Source organism: Micromys minutus (assembly GCF_963924665.1).
Source record: "Micromys minutus genome assembly, chromosome: 29".
Taxonomy (NCBI): domain Eukaryota; kingdom Metazoa; phylum Chordata; class Mammalia; order Rodentia; family Muridae; genus Micromys; species Micromys minutus.
Window position 1 is genome coordinate 34,031,178 of NC_137964.1, and position 21,153 is coordinate 34,052,330.

At 49.5% G+C, this 21,153-nt stretch overlaps 1 protein-coding gene across 1 annotated transcript in view; it reads left to right on the forward strand.

The window, feature by feature from the left end:
* GRK3 (G protein-coupled receptor kinase 3) overlaps nucleotides 1–21,153 on the forward strand; it is a 100,032-nt gene that overhangs the window by 21,990 nt on the left and 56,889 nt on the right. The window contains exons 2-3 of the mRNA XM_080941356.1: nucleotides 5,146–5,222; nucleotides 17,863–17,936. Coding sequence (XP_080797482.1) covers nucleotides 5,146–5,222; nucleotides 17,863–17,936 — 151 coding nt within the window. The remainder of the gene's footprint in view (nucleotides 1–5,145; nucleotides 5,223–17,862; nucleotides 17,937–21,153) is intronic.

Here is a 21,153-nt window from a genome sequence, read left to right on the forward strand (position 1 = left end):
CAGTCGCGCCTCCAGGGACTCAGAGACAAACCAACATGTGCATAAATGAATTGCAGAGCGGGGAGCGTGTATGGGGGAAACGAAAAGGCCCTTTACTGTCTCCGCACACAGACATCAGCCGCAAGGAACGCTGTTCCAGACGTGAGGGCTACAGCTAGGAAACTTCTCCTTTTTGAAAGAATTATTTCATGCGTGTGCATCTGTGCGTGGGTCTAAAAGAGGACCTTGGATATCCTGGAACTGGGGCACAGGCAATTTCGAGGCCTGGCGACAGAACCCTGGTCGGCTGCAAGAGCAGCCAGTGTTCCTAAGCACCGAGTTGTCCCTTAAGCTCCAAAACCTCTGAAGCTTCTAAAGGGAAATACAGATTGCCTTGGAGGGTCTGAAGATGGCAAGGCACAGATTGCCCATCAAAGGAATAATCAATAAATTGGAAGTCATCAGTGAAGTCAGTGTCAGAAGGACTCCATGAGAAACAAAGATGCTGTGGCCAGTTGGAGGAGTTGTAGACAAACTTTCTGCAACCTACTTTTAATAAGGGTTCAACCTCCCCTCTAGCCCACCACCCAGCAGAGGTAGCGGAAGAGAAAAGTTACTAGGATAAGGGGGTAATAGCTCAGCAGTAGTTATTTGGGTGCCAGTTTGATCTTCTTTGGCAACAGTTCAGTCCCATAGCAAACACCAAATATGACTCAGTCGCTGCAGACCAGTCCTCTAGGCAGGCAGACTCCAGGCAGCTGTAGTTCAGTCCTGAAGAAACCGCCCAGCTCCCCAACCCACCTGAGGTGAGGCCACTGAAGAGCAGTTCTTGGGTGAGTTTCTCTCCATGGTGGTCATCGCCAAGTTGAGCTCAACAACATTATGTGAGGTGAACTGATGTGTGTCATTAGTGACCGATGCCCAGTGTCTCCCACTGTCTGTGGGTCAGATTTACACTCCTTCATCACAGGTCCTCTCACCTGTATCCAAACATACCTTCACCCGTGTCTGCTTCAGGAAAACATTCTCTCACGTGTCTGCTTTAGCAAGACATCCTTTCACCTGTGCGCCCCAGCCAAGCATTGGACATAAACTGACTTTTCAAAGACACTACAAGTCCCCACTTTGGGGGAGACCATAGAGTTACTTAGGCATCTGACAGCATTTTCTTCCAAGCAACATGAAGGAGCCCTACACTGAATAGCCAGGCAAACAGCCCTGCCAGTGAAAAGATGGGATATTTGATGAGGCTCCTCACAAAGGCAGACGTGTAGATCCCAGTCAGCACATACAGGCACGCCCAGTGTGAGGACGTGAGGCCACGGGAGCCTTTGGGACTGTGGGGCTCGTGGCTTTCCTTGAAGGGTGGTAGGATTTACCATGTGACCAGCTCTCACACCCCTCAGTATTTCCCCATAAGCGGTGGGTGCATGTGTTCTTAAAATGCCAGGGACGTGGATATTTAAGACACTTTTATTCATAACGTTCCCAAACTGGTGGCAACTTAAATGTCCATAAGCAAGTGGAGGGATCAGTCAGCCCCGGGCTATTTCTGCAGCAACAGAAGCTTGGCTGGGGGGAAGGCTAAGGGTGTAGCCCCTGGGCTAGAGAGAAAAGCAAGCACATGAGACAGCCCTGCATGCAGGCCAATGCGGGCCACTGTCCTAACCTGCAGCACATGGCCTGTGCGGAATGTCCCGGCTGCCGAACTCCCGAATCTGGGGAGGCCTTTCGCCCTTCTGGGGCTGATGGGAAGAAAAATTTTGATGTCTATTGTTAGGACAGGAAGTTACAGCGTGTGTGTATACATGCAAGGCTCACCCAACAGTGCTACCAAGATATGCATTTAATTATGACTTATGTGTCAAAAATATCTTATGTATATGAGTACACTGTACCTGTCTTCAGACAGGCCAGAAGAGGGCATCAGATCCCATTACAGATGGTTGTGAGCCACCATGTGGTTGCTGGGATTTGAACTCAGGATCTCTGGAAGAGCAGCCAGTGCTCTTAACTGCTGAGCCATCTCTCCAGCCCTTCAAAAGGTCTTTCAAAAAGTAATTCTGGTCCAGCAAGAAGCTCTGCTGACAATTGGAATTACAACCCCAAACCCACAAGGCAGAAGGGAATCGGTCCCCACACATTGTCCTCGGCTGACCACACCTGCACTGCAGGTGCTGAGACGCTCTAAATGTGAAGTGTGGATGTAGCTTGTACGCTCACAGTCAGTGGCTCTCACACTTACTTTTCACTTCGACTGAGTTGGTGCTCGGACGTGCACTTGAAAAGCCTGCCTTTCTCCACTTCCCATCTCTGCCCCGTTTGTATCCCGCGTCGTAACTCAGTGCGTCCCCTGCAACGTTCTGAGCTCACCACTCCTGCATCCGACGCTGGGCTGTGCCTCAGATGTCCGTTCACGCTTAGCCCCGGAATCGCACTGGCTGCCCTTGATGCCGTGTTGTTTATATAAATTATTTCTTGTTTCTGTGTCCTGTGATAGTCCCCGTGGGGTCCTGATAGGTTCAGACCGACTTTGTAATGAAATTTGGCAGGTCTTTGAATACTCCTAATGTTCAATCTCTCTGTTCATAACCATTTCTGCACTTTTAAACTTCCCTTTTCTGTGATTTGTAATCCCCCCCCTTAAGTGTCTCATGTGTAATTCTGGAAGGTTTTAATTTCGAGGCCTTTCAGATTTTTTATTTTATCTTACCTAGACTCTTATAATCACTTTTAAAAATTGGTGGTGCATAGAAATGATTTCAAAATGCCAACTCTGTACCTGTTTTTTTTTTTTTTTTCCTTCTGCTTTTGTTTTAGGAAGAGATTGATAAGGAGGATTCTCTGCAAATGCATGCCTGGGGCTGTGTAGGGTATGCATACTACGGTATGCATGTATGTGTACAGGGCTGTGTAGGCAGTACACACATGGCTATGTGCATATCTGGGGTTGTGTGCAGGGTATGTGTCCATGCATGGGGCCATGTATGGGGTGAATGTGTGGTGTGTGTTTGTGTGTGTGTGTACATGTATGTAACTGTGTGGGATATGTATGTAGATATGTATGTATGTATTGGGTCTGTGTATAGAATATGTGTCATGTATAGGGTAGTTTGAGGAATATATGTGTGCATAAGTAGGATTGTGTGGGAAATATGTGTGTTCACACATGGGGCCGTATGTGGGGTATATGTGGGGTGTGTATTGTATGTGGTATGTGTTGTGTGTGTGAATGTGTGTGTATGTCTTCATGGAACTATGCGGGGTATATATGTGGTATGTGTGTGTGCGTATGCATGAGACTTTGTGGGGTGTGTTTGTGGTGTGTATGGTGTGTGTGTGGTATGTATATATGATATGTATGTGTGCATGTATACATGGGGCTGTGTGTGGTGTGTGTGTGGTGTGTGCATGTGATATGTATGTGTGTGCATGGGACTGTGTAGCATGTGTGTGGTGTGTGTGTTAACATGTTTGTGTGTACTTTGGCATCTTCATGTGATTTTCTGAAATGGATTTGCCACATTTAGAGTTGGCCCCCCAGGTCTTGAAGGAGGGTGTCTGGTGTCTGGAGTGTCTACCTTGGCCACTGTCAGACCCTGGACAGCTCCCGCAGTTCTGGATCATGGTGGAGGACTCACCCAGAGCTAAGACCCTTGAGTAGCAGCTGCCATCTCTTCCTCTGTAGAGCAAGATTACTCGTGTTGTGCCTTTAACAGTCTTTAAAACTGCCAGTGTGTTGACTGATCTCCCTGTGGCTGTAACGCAATGCCGGAGAGAACCAGATGAAGCAGGGAAGGGTTCAGCTCAAGGTTTGAGGGTACAGTCTAGCATGGCAGGGACAGCGTGGTGATGGTGGGGCTTCTGGATGTGGTTATAGGAATGTGAAGCCGCTTGCTCACATCTGTGTAGATCAGGAAACATTGGTGGGCCTCTCTGTCCTCTAGATCCCAACTCCTTCAAATTCCTCTGCAAACTGGGTCCTCAGCCTAAGGGGGGTATGGCCAGGCAGTCAGAGCCATGCCCCTGTCCCAACAGCGGTCCTTCGCTTTGCTCACTCCTTTGGGTCTGTGTGACTAGGTGCACAGCAAGGCGAGGGGGAGGCTTTGGGTTGATTATTGAATGAAGGTTGTGCTGGCTACTTTCTTAACAACTTGACACAAGCTAGGAGGGAAATCCACTAAGAAGATGCCTCTGTAAGATCCAACTGCAGGACATTTTGTTAATCAGTGACTGATGGGGGAGGGCACAGCCCATTGTGGGTGGGGCCATCCCTGGCCCAGCCCATTGTGGGTGGGGCCACCGCAGGGCTGGTGGCCTGGGATCTATAAGAAAGCAGGCTGAGGAACCATATGGAGCAAGCCAGTGAGTAGCCCTCCGCACCCCCACCCGCCCCACAAAAAAAACATGGCCTCTGCATCAGCTCCTGCCTCCAGGTTCCTGCCCTCCTTGAGTTCCAGTCCTGACCCCCTTCAGTGATGGCCCACTGTCTTAGTTAAGGTTTCTAATGGCTGTGAAGAGACACACCAGGACCAAGGCAACTCTTAATAAGGAGAGCATTTCATTGGGATTGACTTATATTATTGTCATGGTGGGAAACATGGCAGCATGCACGCAGACATGGAGCTGGAGAAGCACGCAAAGCCTCAAAGCCCTCTCCCAGTGACACACTTCCTCCGACAAGGCCACATCAACCAGTAGTGCCGATCCCTAAGCCTTCAAATACGAGTCTACGGGGGTTGCTCTTATCCAAACCACCACAGCTACAATAGGAAAGTCTAAGCCAGATAAATCCTCCTCAACTTGCTTTCCGCCATGATGCTCATCACAGCAATAGTAACTCTGAGACCAGGGCAAAGGGTGTCATGGCCGGAAGGCTTGGCGGCAGGAGAGGTTTATGGGTGTGACTGCCAGAGCTGGGGACTGCTCGATCACCGCTGGATCAATCAAAGACACGTGAAATGAAACACAACAACAACAACAACAACAAAACTTGAGATCAGTCAGTAAGTGAGTCTCACAGCAACGCACTTCCTCCAGCTAGGTCCCATCTCCAGAATACTCCCCAGCTTCCCCAAACAGTGCCACTAGCAGAGACACAGTAAACTCTGGAGCTTGTGGAGGGCTGTGTGTCCCCATGCCCTAACAGTTACTTTTATCTTGCAGTATCCGGAGCGTGATGCAGAGGTACCTGGCGGAAAGAAACGAAATAACCTTTGACAAGATTTTCAACCAGAAAATCGGTGAGTCCTCTTCTTCATCAAGGCAGCAGAGGTACCAGGTGATGTCATGATGACCTAGTCCACCATATGTAAAGGACATTTTTTTAAATGTCTCAGAAAGACCCCCTCACTTTGACCTGTAGCCACTCCTGTTCTCCGTGAGAATAAACCCACAAGCGTCAGGCTCCCTTTTTGTGCCTGAGCTTTAGAATTTTCTGGGTATCTCTCAGAGAGAGAAAGGGGGGGGGGTCACTGTACATGGAGCTTGTAATCTCCATGTCTGGATATTCCTGAGAGCACGCATCCCCCCACCCCCATGGAGCCATGATCTCTGTGTCTGGATATTCCTCAGAGAGTGAGACCCCTCCCCCATGGAGCCTGTGATCTCCATGTCTGGCCTCTTTCACTGACAATGGGCTTTTGTTCTGTCCACTGCTGCACATGTTAGCAGCTCATCCCTCATCAGTGGTTTGTATGGACACACCACGCTTTGATGATTCATACATGAGGTTACAGATGGTCGGCTTATCCTCTCTCTCTCTCTCTCTCTCTCTCTCTCTCTCTCTCTTTCATTTTCCATTCACATTGAGTAAACCCCCAGACTCCCTTCTAAAGGCCCCGAACCAAGGCTCATGCCTGCTAGGGGGCTCTGGTTTCCCTGAGTCCTCAGCGCTTGCCCTGTCTGTCTGTCTGTTGTCTGTCTGTCTGCCTGTCTGCAGCCATCTCTTGAGTTGAGGTGGCCTCTCATTGTGGATTTTATTTCCTTTCTCTCACAGTTAATGATATCAAGGGTACTGGTGTAATTAACCATTTCTAGGTGCTAATTGGAGACAGGTGTATTTACAAATCCTCCCTTAGGACCCACATTACCTTTGTCACCGTCAGTGGCATGTTTGAGAATGTTCTCTCGTCGTCAGTAGCTTCTTTTCTATTTTATTGGTGGCATTTGAAGCCAAAAACTGTTTAATACTGACACAGTTCAGTTTGTACATTTTCTCTGTGTTCCTAGCTTGGAGTCACATTTAAGAAATACACACACACACACACACACACACACATTGTATATTTGTATCAATGAATTCATATTTCTCTTACATCTAGTATCTGGCTTATTGGGCAAGGCTTTTCATTTATTATTATTATTATTATTACTACTACTACTATTACTAATCTATAGTATGGAGGTTTAAATCAGTGGGGTTGTTTTGTTTGTGTAAATTATTTTACATTTATTTATTTATTTGTGTTTGGGGAGGGGCACACATGTGTTCCAAGAATCACATGAGAGGTCAAAGGGCAACTTCCTGGAGTCAGTTCTCTCTTGCTTCTGTGTGGGCTCTGGGATTGAACTCAGGCTGCCAGGCTTGGCTGAAATCACCGTTTACCAGCTCAGCCATCTCCCCGCCCCTTCTATGGAGGTCACTGTCTCTTCCCCGTCAGATTGTCTTTGATAATCCTTGCTGGAAATTAACTGACTATAGAATTGGGCCTCTGGTGTTGTCTGTCCACCCCCGAGTGTGCTTAGGCCGGAGACTTCAGAGCAAAGTTTGGAACTGGGAAATAAAAGTCACCACCATGTTCTATTTGCTTGCTTTAAGGTTGCTTGGGGTTTACTCTGGACCCTTTGCGTTTCTGTGTGAGGTTTCATGTTTTGGCAATCGCTTTCCAGGTTCTGTGGTAGGCAGCCCTGAATCTGTGCTGCCGGAAGCCACCACTTGTCACTGTTGGTGAACAGCCGCTGCTGCTTCAGGTGCTCAGACACGGCCCTTCCCAGTTTCAGTGAGTTTATTCCTAAGTGAGGAAGCCCTGCCTGTGGTCTGGAGCTGGAGCTGTTTTCTGGGCTTCACTTTTGATTGCTCATTGTTGAGATGCGGAAATCATGGTGTGCTCTGTAGCTAGCTCTGAGTCTGAACTAGGTTATTAGTTTTAGTAAAGTGTGTGTGTGTGTGTGTGTGTGTGCGCGCGCGCGAGCCTATGCATGCCTGTTCAAGCTCCTCTGTGACTGTATTGGTATCTCTGTGGTACAGTTGTGATCTACGTGTGTGTATGCACCTGTGTGCATGTCTCTGTGTGTGTACCCTTGTGTGTGTGTGTGTGTGTGTGGCTGTGTCTGGCTGTTCATTCTCCTCTGTGTGTGTGTTTGTGTGTATGGGTGCATGTGTATCTACCTATGAGCTTGTGGGTGTGGTCTGTATATGTGTGTATGCACCTGTGGGTATGCATGGAGTACCTGTATGCTTGTCTGTGTATACTTGTGTGTACCTGGATGTGTACACCTGTTTGTGTGTACCTGTGTGCATGCCTATGTGTGTGCCTGTATGTGGCTGCCCACTCTTTTTGTACGTGTATTGGCATGTCATATGTGTGTGTGTGTGTGCATACATGTGCAAGTCTTAGGCTAGCCTGCATCCTGCCTGAGTAATCAGTGTTACTCCACTTTCTATTTTTTTGTCCATGTTGCTTTCATTTTTCACAGTTAATTCTTAATTAAAAAAATGTTTCCATTGTCTGCAGCAGCGTGGTTTAAAATAATGTTTATCTAGAAAGAACACACAGATTGCATTTGATTCTCAGAGGCCCAGGCTTAAGAATTAGGCTTGCCACAAGGTTAGAGAACAACAGTGTGTGTTTCCCCCAATAAAACAACAACAAAAGAACACGTGGGCAGGACAGAGGCCAGAGTCTCCGCATCCTTTTGAAGACGAGGGCATTGTTGAGAGCTCCCTGCAGAGACAGAGTCAACCCCGTGTCTTATTCTAGCAAGTGTGATGGCCACACAGAATGGCTGGCACACTATAGGTAGAGCTATAGGTAGCACCAGACAAGACATTCTAGGGGCTGCTGCTGTGGCTCAGTGGGTAGAGCACTTGCCACTAATGCGTGAAGCTCTGGGTTTGATCCCCAGCTCTGCACAAACTGGGTGAGGTGGCTCACACCGTTCCCTCGTTGTGACCCCAGCACTCGGAAGGTGGAGGAACGGAAGTCAAAGTCTATCCTTGACTACACAGTGAGCTTGGGGCTGGCTTGGGCTACCTGAGACCCTGTCTACAAACAAGAGAGAACAGTTTAGGATTTGTTGTTGTCGATCTCGATGGACAAAGCTACCAATCTCGTTCATGGTTCATATGGTGATTATCTGTGATGCTTTGTGCCTTAAAGCAAAAATGGATGTGTAGTGCCTGTAGGTATTTGAAGCTGAACAGCCTCTGTCTGTGGCAACTTAGCGTTCTGCATGGGGTCCTAGTGTGGGTTCTGTAAAAGTGACTCTCCTGCCTCCCTGGACTGACCCTCTCCTGCTGGTTCCCCCACACTTCCCATCAGCACAGTGTCCTCCAGCCAGAGTCACCTTCTACTGCAAGACCGGAGAGACTAGGGTCCTGCTTTGACCCAGCATCAAGGATGCTGGCTTTGTAAGGCTATCCCTGCGGGAGGGGAGAGCCAAGGATCCCTTTGAGTTTCCTGGTGGCAGCAACGGACGCTGACCTAACATTGATAATTGGGTTTTTAATGGAAAGGGCTTCAGGGCACCGCGCTGGTCAGTCACAGACTTGGATAAAGAAGCCACACAGAAGGGAACAGGAGGAGGAAGAAGAGCCACCAGTTAGACACTGGCAACGTGGTCTTGGCAGCCATTCTGTCAGCCTGGGGTCAGATGGGGAACTTCTGTCTGCCCCACCCCACAGCCTCTGCACCCCCGGAAACTGTGATTGATCGGGGTCTGGGATGTAAGCCGTCAGAAAGCTGTCTCCTTGTTAAGCTGTTACTCAAATTCTAGAAGTGGGCATAATTGTCATTGCCCAGAGGAAGGTTGGGGAAAGGCCCAATTTAGTGTGTCACGAACCTGTGCCTCCTGGTCCCAGCACCTCTCTGGGCTCCTGACCTTTGACCCATGACTCATGGGCTGGCAGAGCTACCTGCATTTTTTTAAAAAGGTAGACTTTCCTCTCCTATGAGCATCTCTGCCCAGGCTCGGCCCCCATGGCCAGCTCCATCTATAACTCCCTCCCTAGGGAGCCGTCCTGTTTATGTGATGTTGCCCCTCTGCCAATGAGCTAACCTGAACCACCTCCTCTCTCCACATATAGCCCACGTAGCAAACAATGCATACAGCCATGCATCCGGAGGGCTAAGGCCAAGTTTCACTTGGTAGACTGCTTGCCTTCAATGCAGAGACCCCAGTGTGAACCCTCACAGGTACATGGAGCCATCAGAACATGGAGGGCACCCAAACACACACTCAGTACCTGTAATGCATAGGCATGTGCAGGCAAGTGGGTAAACACAAGCTGAGCACACACAGCACACTTGCACGCAGAGGCTATGCACAGCACACATAAGCATATAACACACACACATGTTCTCAGCATAGCGCACAAGCATGTACTCACACCTCTGGTTCCTTGCTTTGCTTCCTGTGGGCACTGATGACTCTACTGTACTCCGGTGATTGACAGATTGTTACCCTGCCTGTGGTTATCCTTCTGCATGCTGTCCGTAGCCTCTGATATGATCCTTCTCCTCTCTTCTATTTTCTTCTTAAATGTCCAGACAAACGATGGTGGGAAGACAGGAGAATGGGAAGATAACGGGAGCACAGGAGGATGGGATGATGATGGGGAGATAATGGGAGTACAGGAGGATGGGATGATGATTGGAGCACAGGAGGATGTAATGATGATGGGAGCACAGGAGGATGGGATGATGATTGGAGCACGGGAGGATGGGATGATGGATGGGGCGATGACGGGAGCATGGGAGGATGGGATGATGGATGGGGTGATGATGGGTGCACGGGAGGTTGGGATGATGATTGGAGCACAGGAGGATGGGATGATGATGGGAGCACAGGAGGATGGGATGATGATGGGAGGATGAATGGAGGATGGATGGGGATAATGGGAACATAGGAGAATGGGAGAATGTATGGGATGATGGGAGCACGGGAAAATGGGATGATGATTGGAGCACGGGAGGATGGGATGATGATGGGAGGATGATGGGATGATGGATGGGTTGCTGAGGGAATGGGATGATGATGGGAGGATGGATGGGAGGATGGGGTGGTGAGAAGATGGGAGGGTAGGCAGAGTATGTACAGAAAGATCCTCATTGTATAAAACACACTTGGGAGAGGGTGACAGCAGAGCAACCTTCAGCCAAGCCCTTCTTGGTCAGCACTGGGAAGAGGCACACGTGGCTGTCACACTGACTTGGCCCAGGGCAGTGGGTTTTAACATATCCCCACCCGTGATCATCTCAAGATATTTATGTTCTCTCTCCTCAACCCAAGACCCCCCATCTGATTGGCTTAGGATGCAAACCTTTATTTAATGAATACTTTGGGGTTCCAGGCTGCCCTCCTTTTCTCTGGTCTCAGAAGATGGCAAGCGTATGGGTGCATGGGTCCAGGTTCCACACAAGTAGGACATTAAACAAGGGCCGTGAACAGCTCAGGACTGGGTACATAGGCTATTCCACATCCAAGGGACAATGTCTATGACGAACAATCAGTTCACTGAAGTGTCCGCAGCCCTTCCTTTCTGAAGCATCGTGCCTTTGACACTGTGGAGAAGGTAGTTTGTTCTGTGTGTGTGTGTGTGTGTGTGTGAGAGAGAGAGAGAGAGAGAGAGAGAGAGAGAGAGAGAGAGAGAGAGAGAGAGATAGAGAGACAGAGAGAGACAGAGAGAGACAGAGACAGAGAGAGAGACAGAGACAGACAGAGACAGACAGAGAGAGATGTTCCTTGGGACTGGTGGTGGAGGAGCTGAATTCCCAATGTGGAATTTCTGCTTAGCTCAGTGCTGAGTGTTCAAGAGGTGTCTTGGCTCAAATATCTTTAGCTCTGGACTTGCAAGCTGAATTTTCATATCTTATAAAAAAAAACCCAATTGCCCATTTTATTAAAATTATTCCCTGCAGGCCCTTTGGCAGTTGGAAGCCTCCAGCAGACACGACACTGCCCAGCTGACAATACCGAATGTGGGTTTCCTGCAAATGGGTTCCTCAGCTGCTGGATGCAGCAGCTCAGACAGCGCGTTGGAGACTCTGCCATGTGGCGGGTCAGCCCTTCACCCGCCACTTCCCTACAGGGACTTGCTCTTCTGAGCCCAAGTCACAGTTCCATTCAGAGGAAAGCCCCTGCATCAGAGCCTTCAACAGTCTCTCTGTGGCCCATGCACATGTCCAGGCCCAGCTGGCATACCTTCCCTAGAACCCTCCATGGCTGGTCATGGCCACACTGATTTTTTTATAGCTCTGACTGGGGTCGGCCTTAGCTAACAAAGAGGAGAAGGATGAGTCCTTGTCCTCACATGATTCAGACCTGGTGATAGGCAAACAGAAGCAAATGGGGGCCACCTGCTGGACGAGGCAGGGTGACTCCCTAAACATGGTCCTACTGGACAGCTCCAAAGCCTGTGACATATGGGCAGGCAGAATGGGGAGACTGTCCTTCCTGGTGCAAAGCAGGTGTGCACTGTGGGGAAGTGTGTGTTTTCTGATCAGTAGGATGTCAGGTGTGATGCTTTGTATGGGCTTGGCCCAGGGAGTGGCACTATTTGGAGGTGTGGCCCTGTTGGAGTAGGTGTGGCCCTGTTGGAGGAGGTGTGGTCTTCTTGGAGGAGGTGTGGCCTTGCTGGGTTGGCCCATTTTGGGTGGAGCCATCCCTGGGCTGGTGGTCCTGGGTTTTCTATAAGAAAGCAGGCTGAGCAAGCCATGGGGAGCAAGCCAGTAAGCTTCATCCCTCCATGGGCTCCACATCAGCTCCTGACTCCAGGTTCCCACCCTGCTTGAGTTCCTGTCCTGACTTCCTTCCGTGATGGACTGTGGTGTGGAAGTGTGAGCTGAAATCAGCCGTTAGTCATGGTGTTTCCCACAGCAGCAGAAACCCTGAGACAAAGAGCAGCGAGTAAAGGATTGTAACCCAGAGGCAACCTGCCCTGGTCTGGGGCTAGAGACTGTCACTGTGTGACAAGACCAGTTCATAAGGCTGGAAGGAGTCCAGCTATGGGCACAGTTGGGTGTGATGTCCGAGAATTGGGTGTCAGTGTTCTACACTTCTCTCATTTTATCTTTCTTTGCTTTGGCGTCCAGGCTGGGCATTTCACAGATTGTCCTTCGGCCACATGTGCAGCCATTTGCCTGCTTGTTCACGGGAGCCATGTCATTTGATAAATAACCCACCCCATTAACTCCCCCAAGGGGACTTCGGGGTCTGGATTTCAACTATCATATCCTGGCCACCCAGAGTTGAGCAGTTTTCTCCCGATTCCAAAACAACAGTGCCCTTCCTGAGGCTTCTTTCTGTGGAGGTTTACGTCCTGCAGAAGTTCCGCCCACCATGCACAACCATGTGCTAATTTAAAAAGTTTAAATGAGGGGGCAGCCTCTACCGTTGTTCCGTGCACTCTTGGCCACAAATGTTAGTTTGTTGATTCACTTTTTACAAAATCTCCTGCTGGACCCGGCCCTGGGATCACACCGAGTCCAAGGCAGGCTTAATCATTGCTGCCCAGGAACACGGCGTTGCTCTTCACTGACTTGTGTTCTCTTGATCTTATTCATTGGTGTTTCGTAACATCCAGCCTAGGAGTCATACACGTATCTGGCTAGACTCTTCCCTAATGTTGCACCGTCTGGTATGAACAGCACTGCTGAGGATGTCTCCGCGTGCTGTGTGCCGAAGGCCGACGGAAACCCCTTCAGTTACTTCATTGTGTCACAGGGAAGTATTTTATTTTATCGTGGCTTGGTTTCCAGACAGCCCGTGCTCTTTCAAGACGGCGTTTTAGCCTGTGTTCCATCTGAAACCTCTCCGCTAACCTTTGAAGTTTGTGAGAAAATGCGGTACAAACGGGTTTATTACCAGGGCCATTTGTTATTCTATATAGCATGGTGGCGGCGAGCGTTCACTGTCTGCCCTTTGGATAATTTTATTTTTATTCTGGGACTGTCCAGTTCCTGGCGTCTCCTGTCTGGATGCTCCAACCAAGCTGGAGGTGTCTCCCGAGTCTCAGGCTTGCTTCTGTTTCCTTGTCCTCTGGTCTCTACACGATGGCTCTCGGTCATGCAGATGTCTGACCACCCTCCTATAACTGGGTTGTTCAGTTAAGTTTGCTGTGTTTAGAAAAAATGGAATTTGAGAGCTGAAAGCCTCTGGAAATTGGTTCAAGACCCTTTTCTTTTAAAAGCTGAATTGTGTGTGTGTGCTTGTGTTTATATGTGTGTGTGCTTGTGTTTATATGTGTGTGTTCTTGTGTGTTTGTATGTGTGTGTGCTTGTGTGTGCTTCTATTTATATGTGTGTGTTTATATGTGTGTGCTTGTGTGTGTTTGTGTATGTGTCTGATAGTGTATGTGTATGTGTTAGAGTGTGTGTGTTTGTGTTAATGTGTTTGTGAATGTGTCTAATAGTGCATGTGTGTGTGTGTGTGTGTGTGTGTGTGTGAGTCACTTTTCTCCTTCTCCCACATGGGTCCTGGTGATCAACCCAGGTGGTCTGCTTGGTGGCAAGCTTCTTCACCCACTGAGCCATCTCACCTGCCCACAGTCTGTTTTCCTTTTTAAACTTGAACTATATACAAATGCTAGAGGCCCACGATATTGGTTTTTGTGATTGTGGGCTTGTTCATGTCATGGAAGCAGGTCCGATTGACATGCAGTGTTTCAGGGTAATCCACGCCCTCCTTTCATGATACTGGCACAGAGAAATTTGCTTTGAGCCACTTGACGAGATGTCAGGCGGCATGCTTATTCAGTCATTCCCGAAGAGAAACGTGGAGGGCGGACACAGCCATGTGCAGGTGTTTTAGAGAACTCTTGGAGCATGTGATCTCGGCTGCCTGCACGCTGTCACCTTCCCTCTTGACATCAGGTTAATTGCAGTGGATTTAAAATGCACTCCATGGTACAATGTATTAGCATTTGCGTTTTTTCCCCCCTGTGTGTTAGCTCAAGGATATAATGTACTCAAAGTTTGTTATTTCTTCAATGCCAAACTCAACCATCTCAAGTGGTTAGGTAATTGCTAATTATAAAAGCAGCCCACATTAGCAACCACGATGGTAACACTCCTGCATAAAACTTTTAATTGTTAAAGGTGAGGGTTTGGCTATTTCTGACACAATAAAATAGCTCCTCCTGTAAGTTATATAACCTTAAATTACTTTTTATTTTACCCCCGTCACCCGTTGCACTGATGTTTGTTTTCTTTCAAGCATAGTCTCACACTGTAGCCCAGTCTAGCCTGAAATCTACTATGTAGCCCAGGTTGGTCCATTATTTTAGCATCCTCCTACCTCAGCCTCTTGGGTGCTGTATTGTAGGTGGGCACCACTTGGCTCTACATTGCCTTTTGTAAGAACATAATTTTGTATTTTCTGTCATCTTAAGAGCCCTTACCCTGGAGGGAGGGTTAAGGGGGGCCGGTCATCCAGCAGCCCCATGCTTGCTGTCCCCACTCTCTTCACATTGCTTGTGGTTTCGTTTGGTTTTTATCTGGTGCGTGTGTATCCTTTGGTGAATCAGATACGCCATGCCCCTCAGATACCTTGGGAATGAGTCTGTGTGTCTCAGAGCAGTGACCCTTTCTGAGGGTGCCATGGTTCAGTGACGGGGAACTCACAGATGAGGGGCTCCACGGTGCACACCCACCAGGAACTAACCTCATGACTCACACCTGAGCCTCAGTGTCCCTAGTTGTCTGTCTCCATTACTATCCTCCAGTCCTCTCTCCGGGTGAGCCTTCAGCTTTCTCTGGGTTTATAGGCATTTTCATTGTGGAGGTACACAGGATGACTGCTCCGTGAATCATCCCTGATTTTGGTTGTCAGTTACAGCTCTGTATACACACGTAGACACATACACACAAGCACACATACATATACATAATATACACATACACGTACACACATATACATACATGCACATATATACACATAGACATACATATACACACAAACACACACAGACACACAGGTACACACACATAGACAAACACACATATACACACATACACACATATACATACACACAGACACACAGACACACATACGTAGAGATACACAGACACACACGTAACCCAGACACACATAGACACAGACAAACATACACCTAACCCAGACACACATAGATACACACAGACATACAAACACAAACACACACACACACACACACACACACACACACACACACACAGTTATAGGAATGGCTACCCTGGTACAGCCTTTCTCTGCCACCCCATGCAGCTGACAGTCAACCCTCTGCCTCAGGTAGGTGTCAGCCACTGCACCTGCCTTGGGTGTCTCTCTTCTCATGTCTGCCTTGTACAACTGAAAACTCAGTAACTGTTTCCATGAGGGTGCAAGGACCTGGAAAAGTGGTTACTATACTCCCTTCCCCTCTACCCTACAAGCTACATGGTTAACAGTGCTCGCACACTAACGGGATGTTGTCCATTGGGTGAGAGGATAAAAGAGGGAAGAAATCAGAGCCGTTTGCTTGGTGTCTGCACACACTCGTGCCTAAAATACGAAGGAAGTCTACAACAGCCAAGTGGTTCTGAGCCTGGCTACTTGGTCCTGCTAACAGCCTTAGCTGCCTTCTATCCCCACCCCACCCCTCTGCTGCCCTAATGTCCTCCACTGAGGTCTTGTGGGGCACACCTTCACTCCTCAAGGGTCTGGACCCTGAGCTGGCCATTCCGAGTCATTTCCACTGGCTTTAGTTCCATGGCCATAGTCTTTGGTGCTGAGGCTCCGCCTCCTGCGCAACATTGTCCTTTCATATCCCCGTGGTGAGTCTCCCTCCAAAGGCACTTGGTCTTCCGTCACTGAGAGGCAGTCTCTTCCGTGCCTTCGTGGATTCAGAAGTGGGAGGAGCTATGGAATTATCACCCTCCCCGAGATGGGGGAAGACCACGCTGAGCATGGTCTTTGTAACCAAGCCGTGCAGTGGTTGGGAGATGGAGTCTCAGAGTACCCCAGGACCCTTCTGTGTGTCTGCACCCAAAGCGTTCAGCCTTCATACCCGGACAGCTTGCCTACTCTTTTACTGGAGTGTTTCAACTTAAAAAAAAAAAAGTTAACTTAAGAGAGTTTCATCTGGGAGCTGGAAAGGTGGCTCCATGGTTAAGAATGTTCGCTGCTCTTTGAAGAGAGCAGGGTGGTCAGATCCCTGAACTCACACTTGGTGGTACACACCCACCTCCAACTCCAGCTCCTAGGGACCGGACACCCTCTCCTGGCTCAGCAGACAAGCACCCTTACTGGCTCAGCCATCTCCATGGCCCCCAACTTTCTGTAGTTTTCTGACTTCTTTTTCTCTGCTTTTAATGGAATTGGCTGGCTCAGGCTTGACTGTGAGGTTTCTGCTAGATGCTGTGTTCGTGAAGGAGGGGGGACACAGATGCAGAAAATTAGAGTGTGGAGGTGTCTTTCTGGAGGCCTGTTGTGGAAGCTGTGGAAAGGGCTACCCTCTCATGGCATGGTGGGGGGGGTTGCTCAGTACACTTGTAAAATGAGCCCTACTGTGTGAGCATGGCTGGCTCATGGATGCCCAGCACCCAGCTGAGAAACCAGGAATGTCTGTGCGCACCCCTAACTCCAGCACGGCGGAGACTGACAGATCCCAGGGCTCAATGGAGACACCTGGAATTGATATCGGAACTGCACCTTTGAGCAGTCTTGCACAGACAGGCACGCCCCCTCCCCCACGTGGATTCGGCAACGGGGTTCTGTCTCTTCCAGGGGCAGACCTCAGAGCACAGGTGGCTCCTGGGGGAAACCTTGGAGAGAATAAAGAATCCCGGAGCCGTTTGTGTGGGGGTTGGGGGGATGTTCCAGGCATGAGGTATGGTTCGCTTCAAGTGGCTTTGGTGTCCTGAGCCAAGAGACATGGGGAGCTTGCTGTGTGGCCTGGGAGTTTGCTGGGATAAGAAGTAGGAAAGAAGGTTGAGGGAAGGGCCAGGTAAGCTCCACCAGCTCTAGGTGGCCAGTCCTGTCTCAGCAGGAGCTCCCTCTCTGCTCCACATCTCTTGGACTGCTACTCCTTGTACTGACCTGGGCCCTCAGGTGGTGCTGACAATGTTCATTTACATAATGGGAGGGGCTTATGGTGCTCATTTACATAACTGGAGGGGCTGATGGTGCTCATTTACATAATAGGAGGGGTTGGTTTTCTCATTTACATAATGGGAGGGGTCATAAGCCGAGGGGAACTGCTGTCCCTCCCTGGTTCTCTCTCTGACCCCTTTCTCCCTCTCTCCACTTGTTCTGGCCGGCCTCTTCTCTCCTCTCCTCGCCTCTCTTCTCTGTCTGTCTCTCTCTTTTTCTCTGTCCCTACTCCCTCCTCAGCTCCCCTCCCCATGCCCTATATTCTATACTAAGCCTGTCATATGGGCTGGTACCTCAGGGGGAAGGGATGCCTCTGCTTGGGCCCCTGAAGCCACGACTCCCTCCCACCTCACCACACCTGGCCTCTACCAAAACATATTCTTGGCTCCTTTTTATAAAACATAAACAGATGTGGCAGAGTCACCCGGGGTCCTTATCCAATTCAGCATGCTGAACTAAGAACACGTTACTCCGGGGAAGCCCTGCGGGATAAAATTTCCTCACTTCCAGGCCTGAAGGTTTTCCTTTTCTCTCCCTCCCCCACCCCCTTAGGCTTCCTGCTATTTAAAGATTTCTGCTTGAATGAGATTGGTGAAGCAGTGCCTCAGGTGAAGTTTTATGAAGAGGTAAGACTCAGCCCTCCTGTGAAATTCCTTTCCAAGGTGTGCTCAGCTGAGCGTCGAGCTCGGAGAAACCTTAAGGATCCTAACCACCTTATGGAATTCAGAAGTTCTTTAAAGTCCTTACTGTGGGGACGACTCCGCTGTCTCTGCAGGGGAGGACACGCCCACAAGCCAGGCTTTAAAGCAGCAATGGTTTTCAACCTGTGGGCAGCAACCTCTTTGGGGGTTGGACAACCCTTTTTCGGGGTCCCATGTCAGGTCTCCTGCACACCAGGTATTGACATTATGATTTGCAACAGTAGCAAAGTAACAGTTATAAAATAACAACAGAATGATGGGGGGGGGGTGTCACTATAACACCAGTGACTGCATTATGGGGTAACAGCATCGGGAAGGTGACAACCGCCGCCCCAGAGGCTTCAGAGTTCTTTGGAGACCACGGGGCCGCACCTGGCTCTTGGCCATCTATAGATAGATCTTGCTTGTGTCCATGAGAGCTGAGGCTGGGGGCTGCTGGGTTTGCAAGAGAAGCTAACCTGGGGCTTGCTGGCCGTCTTGGAGGACTAGAGTCAGGATGTCATGGGGCTGGAGGATGTCATGGGGCTGGGTCTCCCAAACATACATCTGCTTTCCCTAAGACGTTGGATGAAGTTTGGGGTTGGAGGGGTCTGGAGTGTTAGTGTAGAAGTTTCTGGAAGGCCCATCGTAATCTAACTTAGCCTTATGGGGTTAGGGGACGCAGACACCTTGGGAGCAGAAAGAGTAAGCCAGGGAGACCCTGATGGGTGTGGCCTTGTCCAGTGTGAATACACAACTGCTCAGGGCAGTTCAGAACAGACATTGTGTGTTGGATGCATTCAAGGTTGTTGAAGCAAGGTGACATTTAAGCTCCAGTGACCAGACTGGCCTCTTGGCGGGTTCAGGAGTGCACAGGAGGCCACACAGCTACCGTGGAGGGAGGAGAGTGGTTCAGTTCACACGAGGAACTGAAATTGAGGAGGGTATTGTGGATGTGTGAGGGAGGACAGGGCGTTAAACCACAGACAGTGACAGACTCTGACGCCAAAGCACATGGCGGGCATGTTGGGTGTGCTGATCTGCCCACCTCTGCCACGTGTTGGATGTGCTTCACACTGACTCAGTTTACCTCTTTGTCACTGGGCACTAGAGAGATGTTTTAAAAAATCTACTCTGATGGTGGAATGCCTTCCTGATTTCCGTGGTCTCCTTTCCTTGTACCTTTGAAGCTCCATGGCCAATCTCATGGACATATCGCTAGGATGTGTCACTGTATGAAGTCTGTCACCTTTCTTTGGCTCCTTTCTCCCTGTCATGGCCACAGCTGCTTGTGGTTGTGGGGAGGAGGACTCTCTCAGACTGTGTCTTCACACTGCTTCTTTGTAGGTTACATGTGCCGGCCCTTCACCCCCCGTGCCGGTGATATCTGCTTCCCAGCAGCTGTGTATCACAATCATTTTATGTAGCGTTTGCTGAAAGTTTTCATCCTGTGCATTTACATCCTCCACCAAATCAGAAGCAACTAAGGAGGTTACTTATTTTTGTAGAGCACCCCCTCACTCTCTTCCCTGATTCCGGTCCTATTTTCATGATTGATGGATATCACCACGTTGCCCCCAAAACTGTTCAGATTTTCTATTTGACTTTTTCGCCCTCCTCTGGAAACTGGATAATATCTTCGGTTTGTTCTCAAACCCACGGACCCTTTGACTCAGCTTCTGAAGCCAGCTCTCCCCTCCGTCCACTGAATGATTTATTTCGTATCTTACATGTTTCGCTTCTGGAATTCCCAGTTGGTTTTTTGGATAGTTACTGTTCGGGTTTTCATCTCTGCCGCTGTGATAAAGTGCCCAGGCAAGAAGCTGAGGGGAGGTGGGGGTTATTCATCTTAAATACCAGTTATACTGGATTTTAAGCTGGCCATGTTACAGTCAAGAGCAGAAAGACCCCTAGGCTATCCCTTGCTAGCTTGCTCTAGGCTAACCTCCCCCCTCCTCCACCCAGGGAACAGTGTTTCCCGAGAATGGGCTGAAGCTTCTCACATCGATGAACAGTCAAGACAATGGTCCCTAGACAGGCCCACTGGCCACCTACTATAGACAACACCTCAGGGCTCCTGTCCTCGACTACTGTGGCCCATTAGGCAGAGCTTAAAGCGTTCCACTGCTTTCGGCACCCAAAGTTCCAAAATCCACCTTGCTCCAAACAGAAGCATGGCGGGCCCAGCTCAGCAATACTCAGTGGCTGCTGATAACTGTTTGTTGCAGTGTGGGTGGTTCAGTGCCAGCAGACCCTGAGCCCCGCTCTCCCCCACTCCGAGGTGTGCCATCAGTGACTCTTGTTCTGGCTTTGGGGACCACCGAGGTTGGCCATGCCCAGATGCCCACACGTTGTCAGGCGCCCGCCGGGCATGTTTGACAAAATTGTCTACGTGGGTTTTTGTTGCGGGTTGTCCTGACACTGTTTGTATCCCGATGTTAATTCTGCTTCCTCAAGAGGGGTTGTCCCCGAGGAGCAGCTCATTGTGTTCTGAGGTGATCTCATGTGGACCTTCTCCCCCATTTTAACTGGTCAATAAAGGCTGGTGCTTGTGATTGGGCAGTGGAGGGGAAAGGTGGGGCTGCAGAGGGGGTGGGAGGAAGAGGAAGAAGAAACCATGATGAACCAGAATTGCATGGCTGGGAGGAACTGCAAGTAACAAGGGGTCTTAGAGCTGAGGAACAAGTTATCCCAGTGTTAGATCTGCCCCATCTAGGCATACGGCTTATAATGACTGGATCCTGTGTTTCTTATATAGGCTTATTGGGGTTGGAAATTCCAGCACCCGATTTTGCCAATTGTTCCATTATCTCTGCCTGTTAGGTCGCTCTCTGGTCTGTTGGTCGTCAGTCACGGTCTCAGGAGGGTCCTTCTGCTCTAAGCACATAGGCACATAGGCAAATGGGGAAGTCAGCGACGACCCTCATTCAGCTCAGTTTTGTGACAAAGAAATCCAGTGGGGCGGGGTGGCTGAGAGCCATTGCGAGTAGAGACCAGGTCCTTTAGATGAACTCAGGCGGAGACCGTCAGGCGTGCAGTTGCCGTGGTTGGCATCCGCAGGCTTGGTGTCTCTCCCTAAGGTCTGCGGGGCTAGCTGCAGCCTTACAGGGTGTCTGGGTTCTGAAGCCAATGGGAGACTGAGGGGAATGAAAGCAAAACCCTG